The following is a 20,471-nucleotide window of genomic DNA, read 5'->3' as shown; positions in this document are numbered from 1 at the left end:
CACTAGAAAATTTTCCAAACAAACTTAAAACACTTTTCCTTTTCGCTGTTCTGGCTATGACTATAGCTTCAATGATGAAACCCACTTCAGTCATAGCACTGGGCATGGAGCTCAGCCATGGCTACAAGTAATCAAGGATAAAAAACCCTAATTTGAAACTGGGCATTTTTTTATAAATAAAGCACAAAAGCTTACATAGATATGAATTAAGAAAGCAGTCATTGACTGGTCTTTTTGAAAAATCCAAAGAAATCTTCAATCTTAACCTCAGGTCCTTCTAAAACTCAAATCTGGATTTCCAGTATTCCAAACAAGGAAAAATATATCATTTTGAGAAGATAAGAGAATGAATGGCAAAATGATTTGAGAGATCAACCTAAGGACTTTCTTGATTTTGGTAAGCTGGCAAGGCATTTCAGATTATCATTGAACATGACCCACATTTGATGCATATAAATTACATTCTTGGTTTTTCTTTCAAAAACACTACAAAGGCCTGAATAGAGGAACAACCCTAATTTTACATACAGAACACCCTCAAATTAAGACCCAAACCAGAATTTACAGGCTCATTACTTTCCATCAGATGACCCCTAACTGTAGAAGCACACAGCTCCACACCGGGCAATCTCGAATATCTGGCATTTGTCAATCCATCCCTAATAGCTTATACCAAGTAGTCGACGTTCGTCCACCATCTAGCTCTGCTGGTGAGTGCCATACCAAGCTAAAGCCTTCGGTGCACTGCAAAGTTCCGTGGGCCAGGGGGATTCTCTTGTAGTCGACACAATATTTGGAAATTGTAGAGAATCATAAAGCCCAGAATGGCTTTGCAACCCCCATTTGAATCGAATTCCTTTGGGGGGTTTCATCAGTTTCCCCCTCGGATTCAGAGTCCTCATCCTCCTCCCCATACTCCACTAACTTGATCGGATTACCTGGAACAAGTAGATTATGCATTGTGAATTTGTTAAAAGTATGTGAAATGGACTTTCTATTTCCTAAGCAATCAAAAGAGAGTTTACTCAATGATGGATTATTTTCCTTACTTGGAATACCACCATAGATAGGGTCAGCTGTTGGTTTCTTTGGTATATTGTTTTCGCTGTTTGATTTTGGATGCGATGGTGTCGATGTTGTAAATTTTGGTGGTGGCTCTGTGAACTTTGGTGTTGGTGGTGGTGGTGGTGGTGCCGTGAACTTTGGTGGTGGTGGGGGCATGTCCCTTGGAGGATGAGATGTAATTCCATTGGACCCTGGCTGGACCAACTTCTTTGGAGGTGGCATAGTTGAAACATTTGCCGTGCTTGAATGCTCCGAAGGCACACCTGGCTTAAGAAATTCTGATCCTTTTTGTAAGTTCTGAAAAAAATCAAATCCAGTTTTTGCATCACTAAATAACATAATATAGAAGGAAAAATAAATAAATCTCACAAGATCAAGTCCTAAATAATCAGTCAGTAATCTATATGAACAAGGTTAGTTGATTCAGAAATCAAGGATATAGAGCTCCTAGGATGGAGACAAACAAAGAATGAAACGGTGTGGTTGGGGAATGGATGTCTAAAATTCAAGGGGAAACAGAGAAGCAGCGATTGTTGGATACTGAGAGCGGAAACTATTTTCCAGGGTTTGGAATAAAAAGAATGGAAGGGTTTGTACTTTGCAACAAAAATAAAATAAAAAATAAACAGTAAAGTTTTTTTCTCTCTCTTTTCTTTTCAGCTGTTGCATAACAGCATAATCAAAGCAAAGGAAACACAATCTTGACTTGGCCTCTGGTCAAAGCTTTTAATCGGCTAGCATCCTCATCTCGTAGCAACTCCAGATTTGAAACCCTGTGAAAAATACAAACCAAGGGTCCAATAGACAGGTTGATTACCAGCCTGTCAGCTTCATAGAAGGTCAGAGAAAATACCTGGAATCGTAAGTAGAAAAAATCAGCACAACGACCATCGAATTTCAAGAACATAAACATAAAACATATAACTGAAAGCCTGCAGTGATCAGTGCTCAATGATTAGATATTTCAAGCTACAGTTGAAAAAATCAGGCAAAAAACTGAGGACCACTACAGAAACAAGGACCAAACATAATATGCATGATCAAATGTCTTGTACTGACTCACATTACTGTGAGTAAAAATTACAAGATAAATAACTCTATGTACTGACTTTTATCAATCCTGACTTAGCTCGAGGTTGTTTCAAAGGATTTGCGAAAAAATTGAGAACTTTTAGCTTTATGAGTACCACCAGTTCTATAGGCACACAAACGATATCTTCATTAAAGGTAGATGAATAAAAACACATGCTAGAAAGCCCAACTGCAAGCTAGAAATGGTTAATCTCTTCTCAACAATAAGCAAAATGGGGTGTGCGATTACTACTCAATGGAGCCACATGAATTACAATCTGGCAATTGATAACATCACCGGACTAGCATTAATGAAAAAGGATTATAGTTCAATATTTACAAAAGCGAAAAGGGCTAGTGATCCTTGGATCAGCAGAAAACTGCCAAAGAACCCTTCCTATTTGCACATAGGATGGGACATGATATGGGACACACCATGCAACATAGGCCCCATCAGTTGCAACAATGAGAATGACAAATTAACTTTATAATGATCTGAGGATCAGCACAAAGCTCCTCTTTGTAAAATCTGTCACAAATATCTTTCTCGGGAATTTCTCGGCAAGGGAAAATCTCAGGATATATTAATTATTTTTATTTTTTCGGATTTATATATGGAAAAATGACAAAAATAAAATTATTTAAATATATATATAATTCAAGACAAAATATAAAATAAAAATAACAGGATAATATCTCGATATTTTATGATAAAAATTAAAATATAGCTATATTTTAAAAAACTCGGGATTATTTTGGGATTTTGTTGTTTTATCAAAATGTTGCGATAAAAACGCGTTTTTTTTTTTAATTTTAAAAATATCAGAGATATTTGTGACATAGTGTAAAATGCATGATGACAACAGTACAACAAAGCAATCATTCCTTGGCACCAAATAGTTAAGAAACTAAGTACTAAAATAGGTTGCCCACTCTTGCGAACAGAGGTATGAACAGGCATATATATTCATCCAGAACATGAACTATCCATAAGGTACCTGGTTAAATTTTGGAGGTCCGTTTGAAGAAACGGGTAACTCCTGAAACTTCCGCTTCTGTGGGGGCCGTTTATTGGCTTCAATATTGGGGCTTGAATTCATTTTTGGCAATGTACTGACAACTGAATTGGTAGCAAGTACAGAATTCGGAGCAGGTGCATGTCTCAGTGCTAGAGCAACTTGCTGCAACGGCGTGACTTGGGGATATATTCCACCATATCCACTATAGCTTGTTCCCCTGGGTGCTGAAGGCTGGGGATAGCAAATTGGGCTTATATGCGGCTGTCCATAATTGAACATAACCCCAGGTTGTGACAATGCCCCTTGAGTACTCATATTGGTGACCGCCGAGGCAACTGGTGGCACAGCAGTTGCCAAAGATGTGGAACCAACAGCTGAACATGTCAAACTAGGAATTGGACCGGCATTTATTTTTTGTTCCATTGTGGAGTTTAGAACTCCAGTTAACAGTTTCTGCGGAGGAGGAACAGCATTGTAGTCCTTGCATGATGAGACCCTGTAGCAGAGAAGATTTTACCACTATTATTTGCTAGCAGATTGTAGAACAGAGCTATAAAATTTAGGAGACTGGTATAGACTGATATGCATTTCGTTTCATTTCATTAATGTAGAGAATGACATTTGGTAGGCAACATCATTGAATTGCACATCAAAGTAACTGTATCTTATCCATGGGATGTCAGATCGGCATGGGGCCAATAATACCTCGTAACTCTCTGGTATTAACATAGAGTTGGGGCCCTTGGAGGGGAGACTAGTCATTGTACTTTCTTATACTTCGTTACATTATACTTTTTATTGACTTTTCTGGACAGACATGTGCGACAACGCATGCCACTAGGTGTTAAATGTGTTAAGGCATTATGGGTAGCTTTCTACTTATTTGATGGTGTCTAAGTATGTATTTGTGCTTATTCTAGCACTTTCCAAAGTTTCGTCTTAAAATTTCATCATTTGCATATGTTTCCATATGTTTCCGTGATTTATAAGTGAATTCATTGAGATTTCGTTTCGGTGGGGATGGAAACGAAAACATTTCAGTTGTTTCGGGAAATTTAAAACCACCTATATAGAGATGATTCATGGTCATAGGCCTGAGATTGCACTCTAAGTGACAATGTTGTTCTCAAGAACTTGCATGATAATTTTAAAATTTGACATTTTTATAAGATAGAGCTATTTTGGAAACTGATAATAAAAGTGATAAATATCACGATGCTATTGACAAAATATCTTGTATATGTGTGTCTGTGTTTGTTGCATGAGTACGAGTACGAGGGGATTGCGTACGGGGTGGGTAAAGCGGGGGCACGGGTAGGGGGAGTTCGGGTAGGAGGGGAGTGCGTACGCAGGGCGGGGGATGCGGTGGGTGGGTGGGGGGGGGGAGTGCGTACGGGGTTGGGGCATACGGGTAGGGTAAGATGGAGATGAATTTGATGGATTTGGCTTTGGGTGGAGGTTGAAGGAGATGGTGAAGATGGAGGCTTTCGATTGTCCCTAGGGATCGGAAACCCTAGGGCTCTGATACCATGTTGCGTGAGAGAAAAAGAGAAAATAGTGACTTAGGGAAAACTCCCCCTCACTAATGTATTTATATAAAGGCAAAGATAAGTACAATGAGATCTAAAAGTGTCTCAAATAATCGTGAAATATTGGAATACGAGACGTGTGCAAAACGGGTACTTTGCCCCCAAAATAAACGGCCTTGACCTGAGACCTGATCTCAGTCCTATCAGCCTTCACTGTTCTACCACACAGTAAGCTACCCTGTGAACCCTATATCAGGCATGAGCAAACTAATGAAATCCCTACAACCAAAAATACTTTTTACAGCTGTTCACCTCGAAGCACCGCACTCTATACTTATTGTGTCCAAAAGATTTTCTGCCAGCAGCTTTGCATCTTCAAGACTCTTTGAATTATTACTTGACAAATATAAATGCAGAGGTTGTTGTACATCTGGAAGATGGATGAGAGTAAGTAATCAGCTGAGATAAGGAGAAACCAAATTTTAATAAAGAGTTTTTTATTTTTTGTCAAGATCATAGTGTACCTTCACCATGTGGACTTCCAAGATTTCCGGAACCCCGTCCTCTCAGTATGACAGTTGCTCCTGTTTCATTCATAATGTGATTTATATACTGGTCCTGCATGCACAAATCCCAACCACCACCACCACCAAAACATTCTCTCCCAATTGTATGGAGATGTCAGAGAATGCTTCAAAACATTAGAATCTCTTATCTTCACCACATGCAATAAATTTTATTCACAAAAGGCCATTAACTAAAATCAATCGGATGAGCAAAATAAAAAAATTTGGAATTGAAGGCATCCAAGTGAATGAAACTAGAAACAAGAACAGAAAAGTACAGATTTCTTTTTAAAAAATAAAAGGGCAATATGTAATAACCACAACACATGTGATACGATAAGTTTGAATCATGAACTGGTAAAATTCTCCTTGAATGAAGTATACAAATTTTATGAAAAGAAATAGGAAACCATAAAGGCAAAGTGCGTACATTTGGTCCACGGATACGGGCAGCGATGTTTAATGATGCGTCAGCATCAAAGCCCAAAAACAAGGATGTGCTCAGGGGTTGAGTAATCTGTGTCATCATCATTAACGCATTTGCCATGTTCAGACACATTCAACCTCTAAATGAAATAGCTTCTAAAGTTTGTAATGCAGTGTATCTACCTGTGCACCAGTGCTAATGGCTGAAATGAAAGTGGTAGACGCAGGCTGTGAATTCTGGCCTTGTTTGAGTATTTCCTCGACCATGGCAGCTGCACGATCAACTGCTTTGATTCGATCTGCTGTGTCCTTCAACTGCACATTTCACACATATTTCCATATTAAATGAAATGTCTTGTGGTGTGTTACTTCTATCTACTTGCAATTGGATACCAAATTTGGAACAACCCCAATAAAATGAAATCTCCCATCAAATAATGGAAAACAAAACGAATGACTAAAAGAGAAATTTCCGCTGCTCCCTCTTCTGGCCAGAACTTAGTGAAATATACCAACTAAAACACTCACAAAAGCAAAACATCTAACAGGGACTACTCTGATCATGCCAGGAGTGATGGAATACAGAAACGATTTTGCTCCGTGGTTATTACATGAAATAACTCATCAGAATGCATAACAATGGGGTGGGCCGATGAGGTATTATACTCATGCATGTTAAAGATTTGGAAATAAAGTAGGTGTCCCACACTCAGCCACATTAGCAATTTGCAACAAAAGTATCCAGTAATAGTGTACAAGTCCTCTGTTATTTTGTAGCACTTTATGTCTCCGTATTAATCTCATACCCAGAAGACTATCTATCCTACAAGTTTATTAAATCCATTGGGTAATAAAATGCCTTAGTCTTCTTCAATCGACTTTGTTTATAATTGGCATTATTGTAATCATGGATCCTCTGAGCGACTTCCTTTGATAAATAAGAGGATCAAAATTCCCATCAAAATTAATCTGTGAGTCGTGTGGAAGAGATCAGTCAAGAGAGGTAACTTTCCTTTTATAAATAATTATCATAATTTCAACCAAAATTAATTTGTAAGTTGCATGGAAGAGATTATACCCAGGGCCGTTGGGAATAAGGGACTCTTAATAACATGAGCATTGGATATTTTTCAAGTCTTAAAAGCACACTCTTCATACTTTTCAGGGCTGTTTGGGGGCAGAGGAAATTTTCTTAGCGCCATACACTTGGCTGGAGAGAGAAAATTCCCTTGAAGGCTTCCTAACAATTGAGGGGATTTTAGATCTTTAGTTCTGTCCAGGTGTCTTTTATAATATGTAAACAGAATGAAGGCCTGATAAAGTTAACGCCATGCCAAACTCAACATTACACAAATCGATTTCATCCTGACAAATACATGACATTTGTCTTTTTCTGAACATGAAATAGGACACTATGTGGTCTCAATTCCAAGAAGCTAAGAAGACATTCAGAATGACAGATGAGACAGACGATAAGCTTATAGGAAATTTTCAGGTATTTATGCATTCAATTTCACGAAATGGGTAATTGTAGAATTCGCAGGTACCCAACAGATCAACTGAAGTGCTCGATACAGGCTGGGTTAAAACTGGCCTAGAACAAACCGTCACTTACATGAGCACCAGCAGAAATGTGAAGATATAGTGGCTTCTCACTGTCAGGCAAACCGTTTGGAGGGCGGTACTTTCCCCTGCAAGATCAATTTGATTATGCAATATTCAAAATAAGAATAAGAAACCACTAAATAATCTCCTACTATAAAGATCCTACCCTTCACAACATACCTAGTTATGACCACAGCACCAGAGCATTTCTGAATCTGCAAGATAATAAAATTATCCTTCAATTCAGAGCAATTCTGACTTTAAAAAGATTAGAAACATTTAACCATTTGATCATGCAAGCGAAAGAAAAATCAGATACTCTGATTCACCTCTTCCTGTGTTTGACGTTTTGTAAGCTTGTAACGGGTGGTGGGTTCGGCATCATTTATGACAATTTCTCGTGCTATTAGTTCATCTTGAATTTTTGGCTGAAACAAAAACCTTCGTTCAAACAAAAGTAAAGTAAAACCATGCTCAAATGTGTAACAAATCGGCATTGCAGCAATGGGAAATAAAAAAAACAGTAACATTGCAACAATATTAAACTCAATTTATATAAAGCGCAGATGCTTTTGATTTTATTTTATTTTTGTGAGAAATGATAATTTGCATTCAAAACAAAAATATACAATAAGGATGAGATGTCCCTTCAAATCAGAAGCAGAAACACAATGGGAGATACAAAAGGGGAAAGTAAAAAAAATAATCTATAGGGGAGCAACTGCGGATCTTTAGGGAATCACAAAAGATGCCTTAGCCAATACGGGTCCACTTCTTCGTTAGCCGATCATAATTGATGATTTAAAAGGGGTTTGATTGCCGCATAAAGATCCAAGATTTCAAGAATGAAGTGGGCTATCCTTTAGCCCAAGAGATGGCATTACAAGAATCGCCTTATATCATAAACCCACCTGGAGAAAATTCCTTAAATATCTGCAGCTTCCGCTTCATTTGCATCTGTTGTTCCACATGGCCACGAAAATCATTTGAGAACTCCAACCAAGTAGTTTCTAAAGATACCTCCAATACCTACACGTCCTGGGTTGCCTTTAGAACTATCATCAAAATTAAGTTGATGATGCCGACCAGTGGTGGGACCCAATGTTTTGAGGGAATATGCTTCACACTACTTTCCCAAATGATTTTTGAGAAGAAAAAAAAAACAATGCTTCTTATGAAATACGCATTCTTAGACACAGGACACGGGTGCCTAGTGTCTAAGTGTCCTCAAGTGACTGGCATTGCTCACTCTAAAATTCAAGATACATGGACACTTCCATAGAATAATGGATAAACTAACGAGTAATAAACGGTCTAATAATCATTCAAAAAATAGACAGTCTAATAGCAAATAATAAGATCACTGTCGATTAAAAAAAAATTAAAGCGACAGATAATAATTTCATTTATGGTGTTCACGCATGATGTTATTTAGTATGTCATCAAGACAGTTCACACACACAAATGTCTAGAGTGTTGAGTCATTTTGAGAAGTTTCTAGGTATACTTAAATATCATCACATGATTACTTCAACACACATGGACACTTCCATAGAGTAATAGATAAACTAGCGAGTAATATAAAGTCTAATAGGAAATAATAAAGCAGCGAAATTTTGAAAATATTAATTCAATTCCAAGCATTGTATGTTAAAAAATCTAAACTGAGAACAATCATTTCATGAATGGAGTCGACACATGACACAATTTAGTGCGTCATCCAGACAATTCACATGTGTAGTGTGTTATGTCATTCTGAGGAGTGTCCAGGTGTCCCCAAGTATCTGCACAGCAAAAATATGAAAATAAGATGTGTCCAGGTAACATGGGATATGGGCATCCAGTAAATAGACATGAAACCTTGAGCAATTTATAATGAGACAGTTACATCATTTGAGATATGCAAAAGAAAGGCAGTCCATTGCAAACATATGTAGCCTCAGATATATCGGTGAAACTATGAGGAAAGAGAAAGCCTTAACGTCATTACAGTTTCTTGATACTATTGAAAGGAATTGTCTGATAACGTATGCCCCACGACAGCAAGGTGAGATGTCCACCCCACCAATAAGCATGGACAGTTTTATCATCGATCTGGACTGCCCACGTGCTAGGCCCACATTGATGGGTGATGGCCCAAAAAACAATCAGATTGGACAATCTTAATAGTCTGATCAATAGATGCAAATGCATATCTAGAAATCAAAACAAGATGTCCAAATTCTACAAGCAAAGGTGGTCCAATTGGATGGTTACGATCACCATGTCAGAAGGGTTTCCAGACCATAACTATCCAAGATGGTGGGTATCACTGTACAGTTTGAACTAATGATTGGACATCCACGTGTTAACATGTACATAAGAATTGCTTCATACAATATCCCCATATATAGCTTTAAAATTATCATATCATTCTACAGGGATGCCAGCAGACAGATTTCTATAGGCTTTCAGTCATCCACCAGCGCCAATGGCTAAAGAGCGGGATGATTTTTTTTTTAATGGAAAAGGCGGGATGAATATTGTGCAGAAACAAACACTACATAAAAATTCTCACAGATAGCTCACTTGATTTAACTTTTGGACAATTGCTGCGGCATTCTGCGGGACGGTGGACACTTGAAATATATGAGGGACAGATGCACCAGCAGCAGGAATTGCATTTGTCAGAAGACCGCCAGACATTGGGACCACACCGGGAAGTGTAATTCCAACAAGATTTCCTATGCTTCCTAATGGGAGAATTCCAGGAACTGCCAATCCAGCTGATATCAAGGATTCGGCGGGCTGGTCCCATTTCCTCTTTTTCCTGTTGACAAGTGTTGTTTTAGTCCTCCAAAGTGCTAAACATGACTTAAATCTCATAATAAGTATGAATGACTTGATTGCTATTCAGTCAAAACGGTGTCAGGATTATGAGTTTCACAAAAAGATAAATATTATAGGATACTGAAACATGCCAAAATCCATGCAGCTACGAATACGATGCAGTAAGATCAATACAACCATAATTATACGCAATACCATATCTGAACCAAAGCATCACAGATTTCTTCTATATAAGTGAATCACATTAAAATATCTAAGATGAATGCACCATCTATGATACCTGGATGCTTGCATAGGCCCAAAGTACCATGTGACTCCCATAAATATAAAACCAATGTAAATTTAAATTAATCTTCTAACTAAATCTACTTAAATTTTGTAATACTTTATTTATAGTTTTATTGGGTCTTATACTCTTATCTCATGGAGTGTGTTAGTCATCTCCATATCAGCGTCCTAGATTTAGAAAATGCTGAGTACCATCTACATCTACATTCTCATGTCTTTGTCCACGTTGGAATCATTATTTGGGTCTCATAGTACACCATGGCACACTATCATTCAGAAAAAAGTACACCATAGGCACACTCAACACTGCAGACCAATAAGAATGTGAACCAAATATCACTTCACTTTTTTGTAGATTTGAACATTTCGCATTCAAAATAAATAAAAGTAAATTTACATGCATGAGGAACAGGACTCGAGCAATAATACTGCATAGCTCCTCTGAGCTAAAACAATAGGAAGCAACCACACATGATTCCACGAGATTTTCTCTACATATATATACATGGTTTCAAATTTCGGTTTCAAAATGCGTTTCGGTCCTCTTCGAAACTGAAATTTCAGCCAGCGAAATAAAAAAGACGCTATTTTTACTCGTACAAAATTTCAACTGAAATTTCAGGAAAATATTAAATAATTATAAAAAATCGAGATTTTTGGGTGAAATCCCTTAAATTTCATAAGAAATTTCGGGATAAGACCGAAATTTTGAAATTTCGACCAAAATAAATTACGGTTTCAAGTGAAATTTCGGCCAAAATAAATGACGGTTTCAAGTATTACCGATTTCGGTTTCATTCTCAACCGAAACCTGAAATTTCGGTCGAAATTTAAAACCATGCATATATACTAGTGAAAATTATAGAGTTTGCAAGAGGGTAATTAAAATATATCCATGTCAAATCTATTACTTACGGATAATTTGAAAGATTAATTGACTCAATGATTATTGAAGTATCAGAAAGAGAGTTAAGACCTAGACTGTTTTAAAGGAATATTTTTCAATTCATTATTGGAACAGATCAGGGATTAGAAACATGTTTGCAAATAAAAGGTAACATAAATTCATAACATTGAATCTCTACATAAATATGATGATATTCCTCTAAATTAACCATAATCATATTATTTCCCTCTAAATTGTGGAAAGAAAAAAAAATCAGAAAAAAAATATTCCATCAGAAATGTTTTTCTTGCAATCCAAACAGGGCCTAATTGAAAACCCTAATTCAGTTTCTGCAACAACATAACAGTCGATAACACCAAAATCCAAGGATTCTAACCCTAGATCTAAAATCTATTATAACAAAGAAGAACAATTTGGCAAGCCCTAGAAACATAAAACCCTAAAAATCAGTTACTTCTCTTTCTAATTACGACAGAAACCAAAATTCCCCAATCCAAAATGAATCAAACATGAAAATCATCATCATCAGATCGGTAATACTAGAGGCTTCAAAACCAAAAATAAGAAGAATTTTACTGAAACTGAGACCAAATATAGAAACCCTAGACCTCACGAGGAGCTTTAGGGCAAATCGAAATAGGTGAATCGAACGAAAGGAATAGAAAGTGGGAAAAAACGAAAAGATGAAAATTAGGGTTTGGGGAGAATTACCTTTGCCTCGCTGTTGCAGTCGCCATGGATTCTTCTGAAATTTTGGGGGAGCTCTCGTCTGTCATGATTTGAGGGGGGCGACAGAGGGTTAAAAAAAAGAAGAGAGAGTTTGCAGTACCTTTGTTAGGTGTACATAGAGATAAGAGATTGGATTGTAAAAGATGTAAAACTGCCACTACTCCTTTTTTATAAGAACACCCCTACACCCCCTTTGTGTGTAGGGGTATTTTGGTCATTAAATGATATTAGAGTATAAGGTTGACAGTTTGAGAAAATCACAAAAACCTCCTTAGCTGAATTACTCAACCAAGACCATAGTAAACTTTTAGAAGGGGACTGAAATATGCACCAAGGTTTTAAATTTAGAGAGAAATCTTGTAAAATCACTAAATATATGCGAATGATGAAATTTTACGATAGAATTTTGGGAAACATGCACAAATGCGTACTTAGAAACCATCATATAAGCAAGAAAGTCATCCATAAATCATAATGACTAGATCACGGCAAACATCTTGTGACATGCGGTGTCGCGCGTATCTAGAACAGTAAAATCAATAAAAAAAAGTACAATGTAATGTAATGAAATGAAGTATAAGAATGTACAATGACCCGTCTCTTCTCCAAGGGCCCCAACTCTATGTCAATAACACATAAAGTTACAAAGTATTATTAATCCCTAGCTGATCTAACATTCCATGCATAAGATATGGTTACTTTGATGTGCAGTTCAATGATGTTGCCTACCAAATATCACTCTACATTAATGAAATGCAAATCATAACATCTTTTTTATTTTGTTGTCGTTCGGACCATTTCGGTCGAATTAAGGAAATTTTGTTCGAGTTTTGATTGAAAATAATGACATGAAAGGAATTCATTGAGACTTTGTTTCGGTGGGAATGGAAAGAGAAATATTTCGTTCGTTTCTAAAAAAATTAGGGGAAATTTAAAACCATGATCCATATTACCATGTTTTGATAATGGAATAACTCACTTTGTTTCACACTTTTTTAGTATTGTAACCATGGCAAAAACCAAATTATTAAAACTAGGAAATGATATCCCCACCCCCTCCTAAACGGATAAAAATCCCTCCCTTTAAATAGTTTCTGTGAGAATGATTCACTGCCTGAGGATAAATTCACTCCCTTGAACGTTTTTCTTTGCCTTTAAGACTTAACGAATAACGTTAGAGGGATTTTATCCGTTTTGAGGGGGTGGGTGATATCATTCCCCTAAAACTATCCCTCGGTTAATCAAAATGACAACACCTTAATAAATCATAACGCATTCACTTTGGGGTTTTTATTTATCTTGCCATTGCGACTGGGGGTGAAACTCATGCAAGGATCGGGTGGGGTTGAGACCAACCCTAGCCTTCTCCTCTAACAGACCCCTAACAAAGTATCCTAGAATATGAAAGGGTAAGGACCCTGTGGCCTTTTCTCTCTCAAGCAGTGAGGCCTAAGCCTCCATGACTTTCTTACCTTTTACTCAACCCATCAATAATCTAGCCAACTAGAGCGAGGTAGACGTTTTCCTTTACTTCCTAATTGAAGGAATTCAAAGAGAGATAACCCTTGTTAGGGTGGTATTCTGAAAAACAAATATTAACATGGGATCGCCACAGGCTATGCATTCAAAGCCAAGTGAGCCCCAATTACATAGTTGCCCGATACGCCTTCTAGGATAGCTAATGAAAGAATGTGCTATGTGTTAGAGATCTTTCTCAATGTCTCTTATTGGTAGAAATATAAGAGAAACTTGATGGATCAAGGGGCTAGAATCATACAAAAATCAAGTTGGGGTCACAAGAAATGGATCAACATTAATCTTTTTCCGCCAATAAGTAAAATAGCTGGAATAGCTCAGTTGGCTAGAGCGTGTGGCTGTTAACCACAAGGTCGGAGGTTCAAGCCCTCCTTCTAGCGAAAATCTTTTTCTTTTATTTTTTGCTTCTCCTTGGGCCTACTTTTGATTTGATGGGCCCGCCCCACAACAGATAGGTTTATTATATCCGCCCCTTTTGATCACCAGGAACACATCCCTGTCCAGTGTATCAATGGTTTATTTGTACTAGAAAATGATGTTTCCGCCCCTTTTGTTTTTCATTATTTGAAGGCTACTGATATTGGCACTACCATGTTTTAATAATTGCACCAACTCAGCCTGTCTTTTCTGTTTTAATTGGCTCATGAGAGCTTTTTGGGAAGTGGGGAGTGTAATAAACTTAGACAGTTGTTTAAATAATAAAAGACAAGCTGAGTTGGTGCAATTATCAAAACATGGTAGTGCCAAATATCAGTAGCCTTTTTTAGTTGTGGCTATTGTTTGAAATTTTTTCTTCTATTTTGATACCCCTAGCGCATGTATTAGACACCAATAATAGGATTTAATTCACTTAATCATTTACAAATCACTCATCGACCAATCGGATAATGGAAGCATTTTTCTTGCATTTCTCTTTTGTGGTTTGTAATTTGAGAACCGATTGTGAGTCCAAAACTGATAATTGGACTCAAATTCAATTAATCCTAGTCTTATATGTTTTAACCAGGTGGCAAGGGCTATTTGTTTTGTAATTTTGAGAATCAATTGAGAGTCCAAAACTGATAATTGGACTCAAATTTACGTTTGATTTTAACCCGTTGGACTTACAATCGATTCTCAGAATCTAAAACAAACAAGGCCTAAACATGACATCAAACAGTTGGTTACTAATAGCACTAAGGATGTGACCTTATCCTCTTTTTCTTGACAAATACCTGTTTGGATGTTGTTGGAGGCATCTTGTCTTATCAGACATGTTGATTGATTGAGTTTTTTTTTTTTTTTTTGGTTTTGGTTTCTGCAAATCTCTCTGTTTGCTTAGACCTAGGGCTTTTGAAACCAGAATGAGAAAGTGATTGATATCCGCACTCCTATATTTTGATAATGGCACTTCTCTACTTAGTTCTATTATTAAACTATGGTAGTGTGGATATCAGTCCCGTTAAGCAAAATGCTTTCAAGAAAGTCACTTTTAGGCCTCTTCCTAAAAGACACTTATTGGGCTCGGGGCCCCACTGTGGGCACATTTACATAATCAGAAAGCTGTTACAATTCCCCAAACTCTCACAGCCAATTAAGTAGGAAAAGACAAGGTGTGTTTGTGTCGATATCAAAATATGGTAGTGCAAATATCAGTAGCCTTATCTTTTTTTATAAATGACATAATTTTAAACTCTGAGATTGACGCTCAAGTTTCTTGCCTTTTGTGAGAACTGTGTATTTAAAGACTAGAAAATTGAGCGTCAGTATCAAACCATTGGAGCGCAGATATCATTTCCCTTTTCAAATAAGCTAGTGATATTGGCACTACCTTGTTTTGATAATTGCCCCAACTCACCTAACAACCTTTTTTTTTTTTTTTTGGTAAGTAAGTTGGGGTTAGGCGGATCCCTACCAGCTAAAATTAATGAGAAAGAGAATTACAATCTAAGGGGGCTCAAAGGCCAACAGGCGGGGAACATGCTCCCAGCAAACATAAAGAACAAAAGAGACAAGAAAAAACATAAGAGATACAAAGCTATGTCCTTGTGTAGGGGACTCCAGCGGAATCAGTTGCAATAATATCTTTGAGAGATATTGGAATGGACAACGGAGGGATGTCATCACCCTAGCAAGGGCAGTCCTCTTTTGAAAGGAAATCAGCAGCTGAGTTTGCTTCTCTCCAAACATGAGTGACTTTCCAGTCAACAAAGGCAGCCAGACGAAGGCAGATTCAGTCCAACAAGGTGAGGGCCTTCCATGGGTAGGGGGCTTGAGAGTTGATAATATTGACTGCATTGAGGGAGTCAGATTCAACCAGATTATGTTGAGGGCTTTTTCCTGAGCCAAAGATAACACATAGTCAATAGCTTTCAGTTCCAAGATTATGATGTCGTCACCAAAAGCAGGAATAGAGAAGAGAGCGAGGACAGAGTTGGGGTCCCTAATGAGACCTTCCAAGGAGGCACCATTAACAGAAAAGATGCATCAGTGTTAATTTTGGCAACACCGACAGGGGGCTTGATCTAGGAGCAGGTTTGGATAAGATCAGGTTTCAAATGAATAGGGATATTGAAATGGAGAGGAACTTGGAGACTTCTGGGGGTATGATTATCATGGAGGTGGAGGAATCTAATTCTAGAATGAATCTTGTCGTTGATCAGATGAAGAATATCTCTTTTGTGGGTTGGGGTGCCTCCGTGGAGTCTTGAATTTCTTTCCTGTCATATACAATATATGGCTGCCCCAAAAGAGACTTTCATGGCAATGGTAGATTGGTTTGAGCCCCTGAATTGATTTCTAACCCATTCTTCTTCATCACACAGAGTTTTGCCAATTTTCCTTCTGTATTTAAATCTCCAAAGCAGAAAGTTCCAAATCCATTTGGAGAAGGCGCAATGAAAGAAAAGGTGGTTTACTAATTCAAGCCCTGAGTTACATAGAAGGCAAGCTTGATCAGTTGTAATACCCATGGAACACAGACGGTCTCTTGTTGGGAGTTTGTTGCTGATGGCTTGCCATGCTGTGAGAGCATGCCGAGGTATGTTTCCTGAAAACCAAATGGTTGTGCACCAGGGGGCTTTCTGCGCTTTGATTCTGACTTCGTTCCAGGCTGATTTTGAGGTGAAAATACCATTTGAGTAAGGTTTCCAAATAGCTTTATCAGGGTAACCAGGGCGGATGATTGCAGAAGAAATGATCTTTTTTAAGTTGGCGAGGTGGGGGAGATCAAACATCTGATCCCAGATGCCATTAAGGAGAAGGCTATTTAGGTTGGCTTTCTTACTGATATTGGTTAGTAGCAAGGCCGAGGAGGATTGGTTGGAAATAGGCCTTTCAGGGTGCCAAGGGTGGTCCCAGAAGTTGATGTTTTCCCCTGTTCCAACAGAATAGCAAATGTGTTTTTTCATGATGTCCTTGGTTTGGAGGATTCCTCTAAATCCCCATGAAGGATGACTGGGCATCTTCATTTGCCAAAGGCTTTGTTTTTTTACGTATTTGAGTTGAACCCAGTCATTCCATAGGGATTTCTTGTTCGATATCAGCCCCCAAAATTGCTTCATTTGGCCAATACGGTTGGTGTCTCTGATTCTTCTCAGACCAGCTCCCCCTTCTCTCTTGGGAGTGCAAATGACCTCCCAAGAGATGGCATGAAAAGTTTTGTGCCTATATTCTCCACTCCAAAAGAAATTTCTCAGGATTTTTTCAATTTCATCTAACACCCCTGCATTCCAATCTCATCTAACACCCCTGCAGGAATGTTGAAGGAAGAGGACCAATAAATCTGAAATGAGTTAAGGACAGATCTGATCAGCTCAAGTCTCCCAGCTCGGGATAGGTTTTTGTTGCACCAGGTGGAAATCTTTTTCCTAACTTTAGAAACAAGGGGGATGCAATCAGAAGAGTTCAGCCTGGAGGAGGTTAGGGGGAGACCAAGATATTTGATTGGGAGGGTGCCTTCAGGGACTTTTAGAATATCAAGGATGGTCTCTCTACCATGGATGCAGGCTTCACTGAAGAAGATTTCGCTTTTTCTTCGATTAATGTCGAGGCCAGAGCACATTTTGAATCTATCAAGCCAACTAAGGATTACTCTAGCTGTGGATGGGTTTGCATCTGCAAAAATCATCACGTTATCTGCAAAAAGGAGGTGAGAAATTTTTATTTTGCCCTTAGAAAATGGAGTTCCAAGAGAGCCAATAGATAGAGCTTCATTTAGGAAACAAGACATCATTTCCATGAAAATGGTGAATAGGAGAGGGGACAGAGGGTCTCCCTGTCTCAAACCATTTGAGGATCTGAAGAAGCATTTAGGGGATCCATTTATGAGGATAAAAAAGGACGGGGTGGAGATACATTGAGATACCCAGTTGCACCAAGCATCATTGAATCCCTGTTTGGACATGAAACTCAAAAGGCTTTGGAGATTTAGATTGTCAGAAGCTTTCTGGAGGTCGAGTTTAAGACATATGGCTTGTTTGGAGTCTTTTGAATGGAAGTTGTGCATAACATCATGGGTAAGGAGGATGTTATCTTGAATGAGCCTACCTTTTATGAATGCTGACTGGTTGGGGCTAATGATGTCGCTAATGACTCCACAAAGTCTGGAAGCTAGAATTTTGGTGATGATTTTGTATAAGAAATTGCAGTGACAGAGATAGGCCGGAATTTGTCTGGGGAGGTTGCATCAGCTGATTTAGGGATCAAAGTGATGAATGTGGTATTTAGCTCCGAGAGCATTTTACCACAATGGAAGAAATTCTGAATAGCTACTGTCACTTCTTCCCCAACAACCTTATAATGGAAAAAATATCATGACACGCTTAAACATTATCCAACAAAAGAGGATAGCTTCTTTGTCTATCTTCGAACAGAAGAGAATGGCTTAAAAAAGAAAATAAAGTCATTCGGATTAACTTTCCTTTGTATCAACCAAACAGCTATATCACCGTGACCATTCAATCTAGCCCCTTTTTTTAAAAAAAACTTTCCTCTCTACCCTTTTTTCTCACTTTCACTCTGACAAACAGGGTTCAAATCAAAATTACCATGAAACCGAACTGAACGAACCGATAAACAGTCGAAAATGCAGGGTTCATGTTAAAGATCCTGATCAATGCCAGAAAATATCACAATACATCGCAATATGACATCTATAGGAAATATAATAAATAAGGCTATAAAATCACCTCTTTATATGTATTGCCAGTGAAATTACAGTAACTTACTACAAAAACATGCAATAATAGTCCTTCGAGACTGCCCCTGCTAATATAGGTGCTCGTTGGAACTTCTAACCTGCTGGTACTTACCATGAAGTGAAATTAGCCACAATCATAAAATTGCAAACAAAGCTTAAGAGGGCCATACAAGATGCTACTCTACCTTAATTGTTCTTATTTGGCTTGAATCACAACTGGAACATCCAAAACATAATGCTGCACAGAGAAACATCTAAGAATGCAATTGGTCTATTCTAAATGTATCAAAGAAAAGAAAGTTCATCTCTGTTCAAATTGGTAAAAATCGAATCTGAATCTCCGTTGTGAAAATTTGTAACTTGTTAATAGACACTCAACAATAATAGCATGTGATCCACTGTGTTCTTTTCTTCTAACAACTGCATTTTATAGTAGAAAAATCGCTATAAAGAATCTGAATTGATGAAGCTTCCATGTTTCGCAGTCAATGGCGACCGATCACCGAGCAGTGACGCCAACAGTCCATTAAGTAACATGATGAATTGAGAAATAAAACAATAGATAATTATGATAAATAAAAATCTTACAAAAAAAAAAAGATAATTACAATAAATGCTGGTTTGCACACATACCTTGTTGATAGACCACACCTTCTGTCATTCGCTTCACCAGCCGATTCAAGTAACCTTGGTTAAAAAGTAACAAACAGAACAGGTACAGGATACAATATTTTACATCCTCTTTTCAATCCTAGCCCTTGTACAGAAATTTGGAGGGTATTCCTGAGTAATGTCTTCGAGATTGCCTAGGAATCCAGCATTCTATCCAAAAATCTAAACCCAATATCAAATGATTCAACCATTCTCTTAAATAGTGATTGATAGAGGGAAAGCCCATCTGTTCTTAGAATACAAGGTGATAGGTGAGTGTGTTCACAGCTCGCATTTACCATGCACAAACAACAGCACCACCAATTCAAGTCTGATAATTTACAATATTGAGTGCACCATTTTTACAGATTGAAGAATATAAACAGGGTAGAGGGAAGAAAGAACAGGAAATATTTACATCTTTAATCAACATGCAGGGATATCTATGAAAGCCTCTACAGGATTCCACCCAACACGCAACCTTATGGTGTGGAGGCTAATGAATATATAAAATACACATTTCACAAATGGGTGCGACAGCCCATGTTCCCGACAAACATGATGAGGTGGCGGAGGAACTGGGAACTGGTGAGAACCCCTTCGTGATGATGTTCCCATAACGACCACATTAGGCAGATGGAGACAAGTGCATAATGAAAATTTTTCGAGGTGCATTTATATCACTTGGGAGCTCTCATCCGCATAGATGGAGACAAAAGCATCAGTAGCACCGGCAGCAAGGAGGATTCTGTAAGGATGAAAAGTGAGGCAGCTAACGGGTCCAATCTTTGGGGCCATGAAGGTGGACGGGATGATGCTAAGTAGTTTGGCTTCTAGGTTGAAGACTTTCATGATTTGGTTGGCTGAGCCAGTTGCGATAACAGGGGCATGGCGGTGAATGGCCAAGGCTGTGAGCGAGCCCCGGTGTGCATTAATAGTACGGTAGGCACTGGTGCGATTTCTCATGTCCAGAAATTGAATATCCCCAGCTTGAGATGCACTCACAATCTGCATAAGAAACGGTTAAACAAAAAGCAAATACTATTATGGCACCTTTATTTAGGAGTTCAA

General features: G+C 38.1%; 2 protein-coding genes and 1 non-coding gene across 5 annotated transcripts in view; 1 reads left to right on the top strand and 2 right to left on the bottom strand.

The window, feature by feature from the left end:
* Positions 1-489: 489 nt before the first annotated feature.
* On the bottom strand, positions 490-12,163 carry RIK (RS2-interacting KH protein). Of its 2 annotated transcripts, XM_077358288.1 has the most exons (12): positions 12,017-12,163; positions 9,850-10,090; positions 7,611-7,709; positions 7,462-7,496; positions 7,292-7,367; positions 5,860-5,991; positions 5,681-5,767; positions 5,209-5,302; positions 4,997-5,114; positions 3,135-3,651; positions 1,050-1,362; positions 490-938 (listed from the first exon to the last, which is right to left on the bottom strand). In XM_077358288.1, the coding sequence occupies exons 1-12, from the start codon at positions 12,079-12,081 to the stop codon at positions 811-813; spliced, it is 1,905 nt and encodes a 634-aa protein (XP_077214403.1). In that variant the 5' UTR covers positions 12,082-12,163; the 3' UTR covers positions 490-810. The 2 variants fall into 2 exon arrangements, with proteins under 2 accessions (XP_077214403.1, XP_077214404.1); XM_077358289.1 differs by lacking the exons at positions 490-938; positions 1,050-1,362 and adding an exon at positions 1,411-1,918.
* A 1,713-nt stretch (positions 12,164-13,876) lies between these two features.
* Positions 13,877-13,950, top strand: TRNAN-GUU (transfer RNA asparagine (anticodon GUU)). The gene has a single exon. It is a non-coding gene; the product is annotated as a tRNA-Asn (tRNA).
* Positions 13,951-19,611: 5,661 nt separating this feature from the next.
* The window catches only part of LOC143851433 (regulatory-associated protein of TOR 1-like), a 58,137-nt gene continuing 57,277 nt past the window's right edge, over positions 19,612-20,471 (bottom strand). For both annotated transcript variants that reach the window (XM_077360863.1, XM_077360862.1), the window contains one exon: positions 19,612-20,408. In XM_077360863.1, the coding sequence (XP_077216978.1) occupies positions 20,076-20,408 (333 nt within the window). In that variant the 3' untranslated portion in view covers positions 19,612-20,075. The remainder of the gene's footprint in view (positions 20,409-20,471) is intronic.

This window comes from Tasmannia lanceolata, unplaced genomic scaffold, assembly GCF_043159265.1.
Source record: "Tasmannia lanceolata isolate RefF3 unplaced genomic scaffold, GAP_Taslan_0.1 ptg000018l, whole genome shotgun sequence".
In the NCBI taxonomy this organism is placed as follows: domain Eukaryota; kingdom Viridiplantae; phylum Streptophyta; class Magnoliopsida; order Canellales; family Winteraceae; genus Tasmannia; species Tasmannia lanceolata.
This window is presented reverse-complemented; position numbering and strand designations above follow the sequence as displayed.

Bases quoted from the DNA above. Each gene is read 5' to 3' on its own strand.
- RIK (XM_077358288.1), bottom strand. From the start codon at position 12,081: ATGACAGACGAGAGCTCCCCCAAAATTTCAGAAGAATCCATGGCGACT. The intron at 7,368-7,461 runs GTATGTTGTGAA...TTGATCTTGCAG, and splicing joins GGTGCTGTGGTCATAACTAG to GGGAAAGTACCGCCCTCCAA. The intron at 5,768-5,859 runs GTAGATACACTG...ATGATGACACAG, and splicing joins CCATTAGCACTGGTGCACAG to ATTACTCAACCCCTGAGCAC.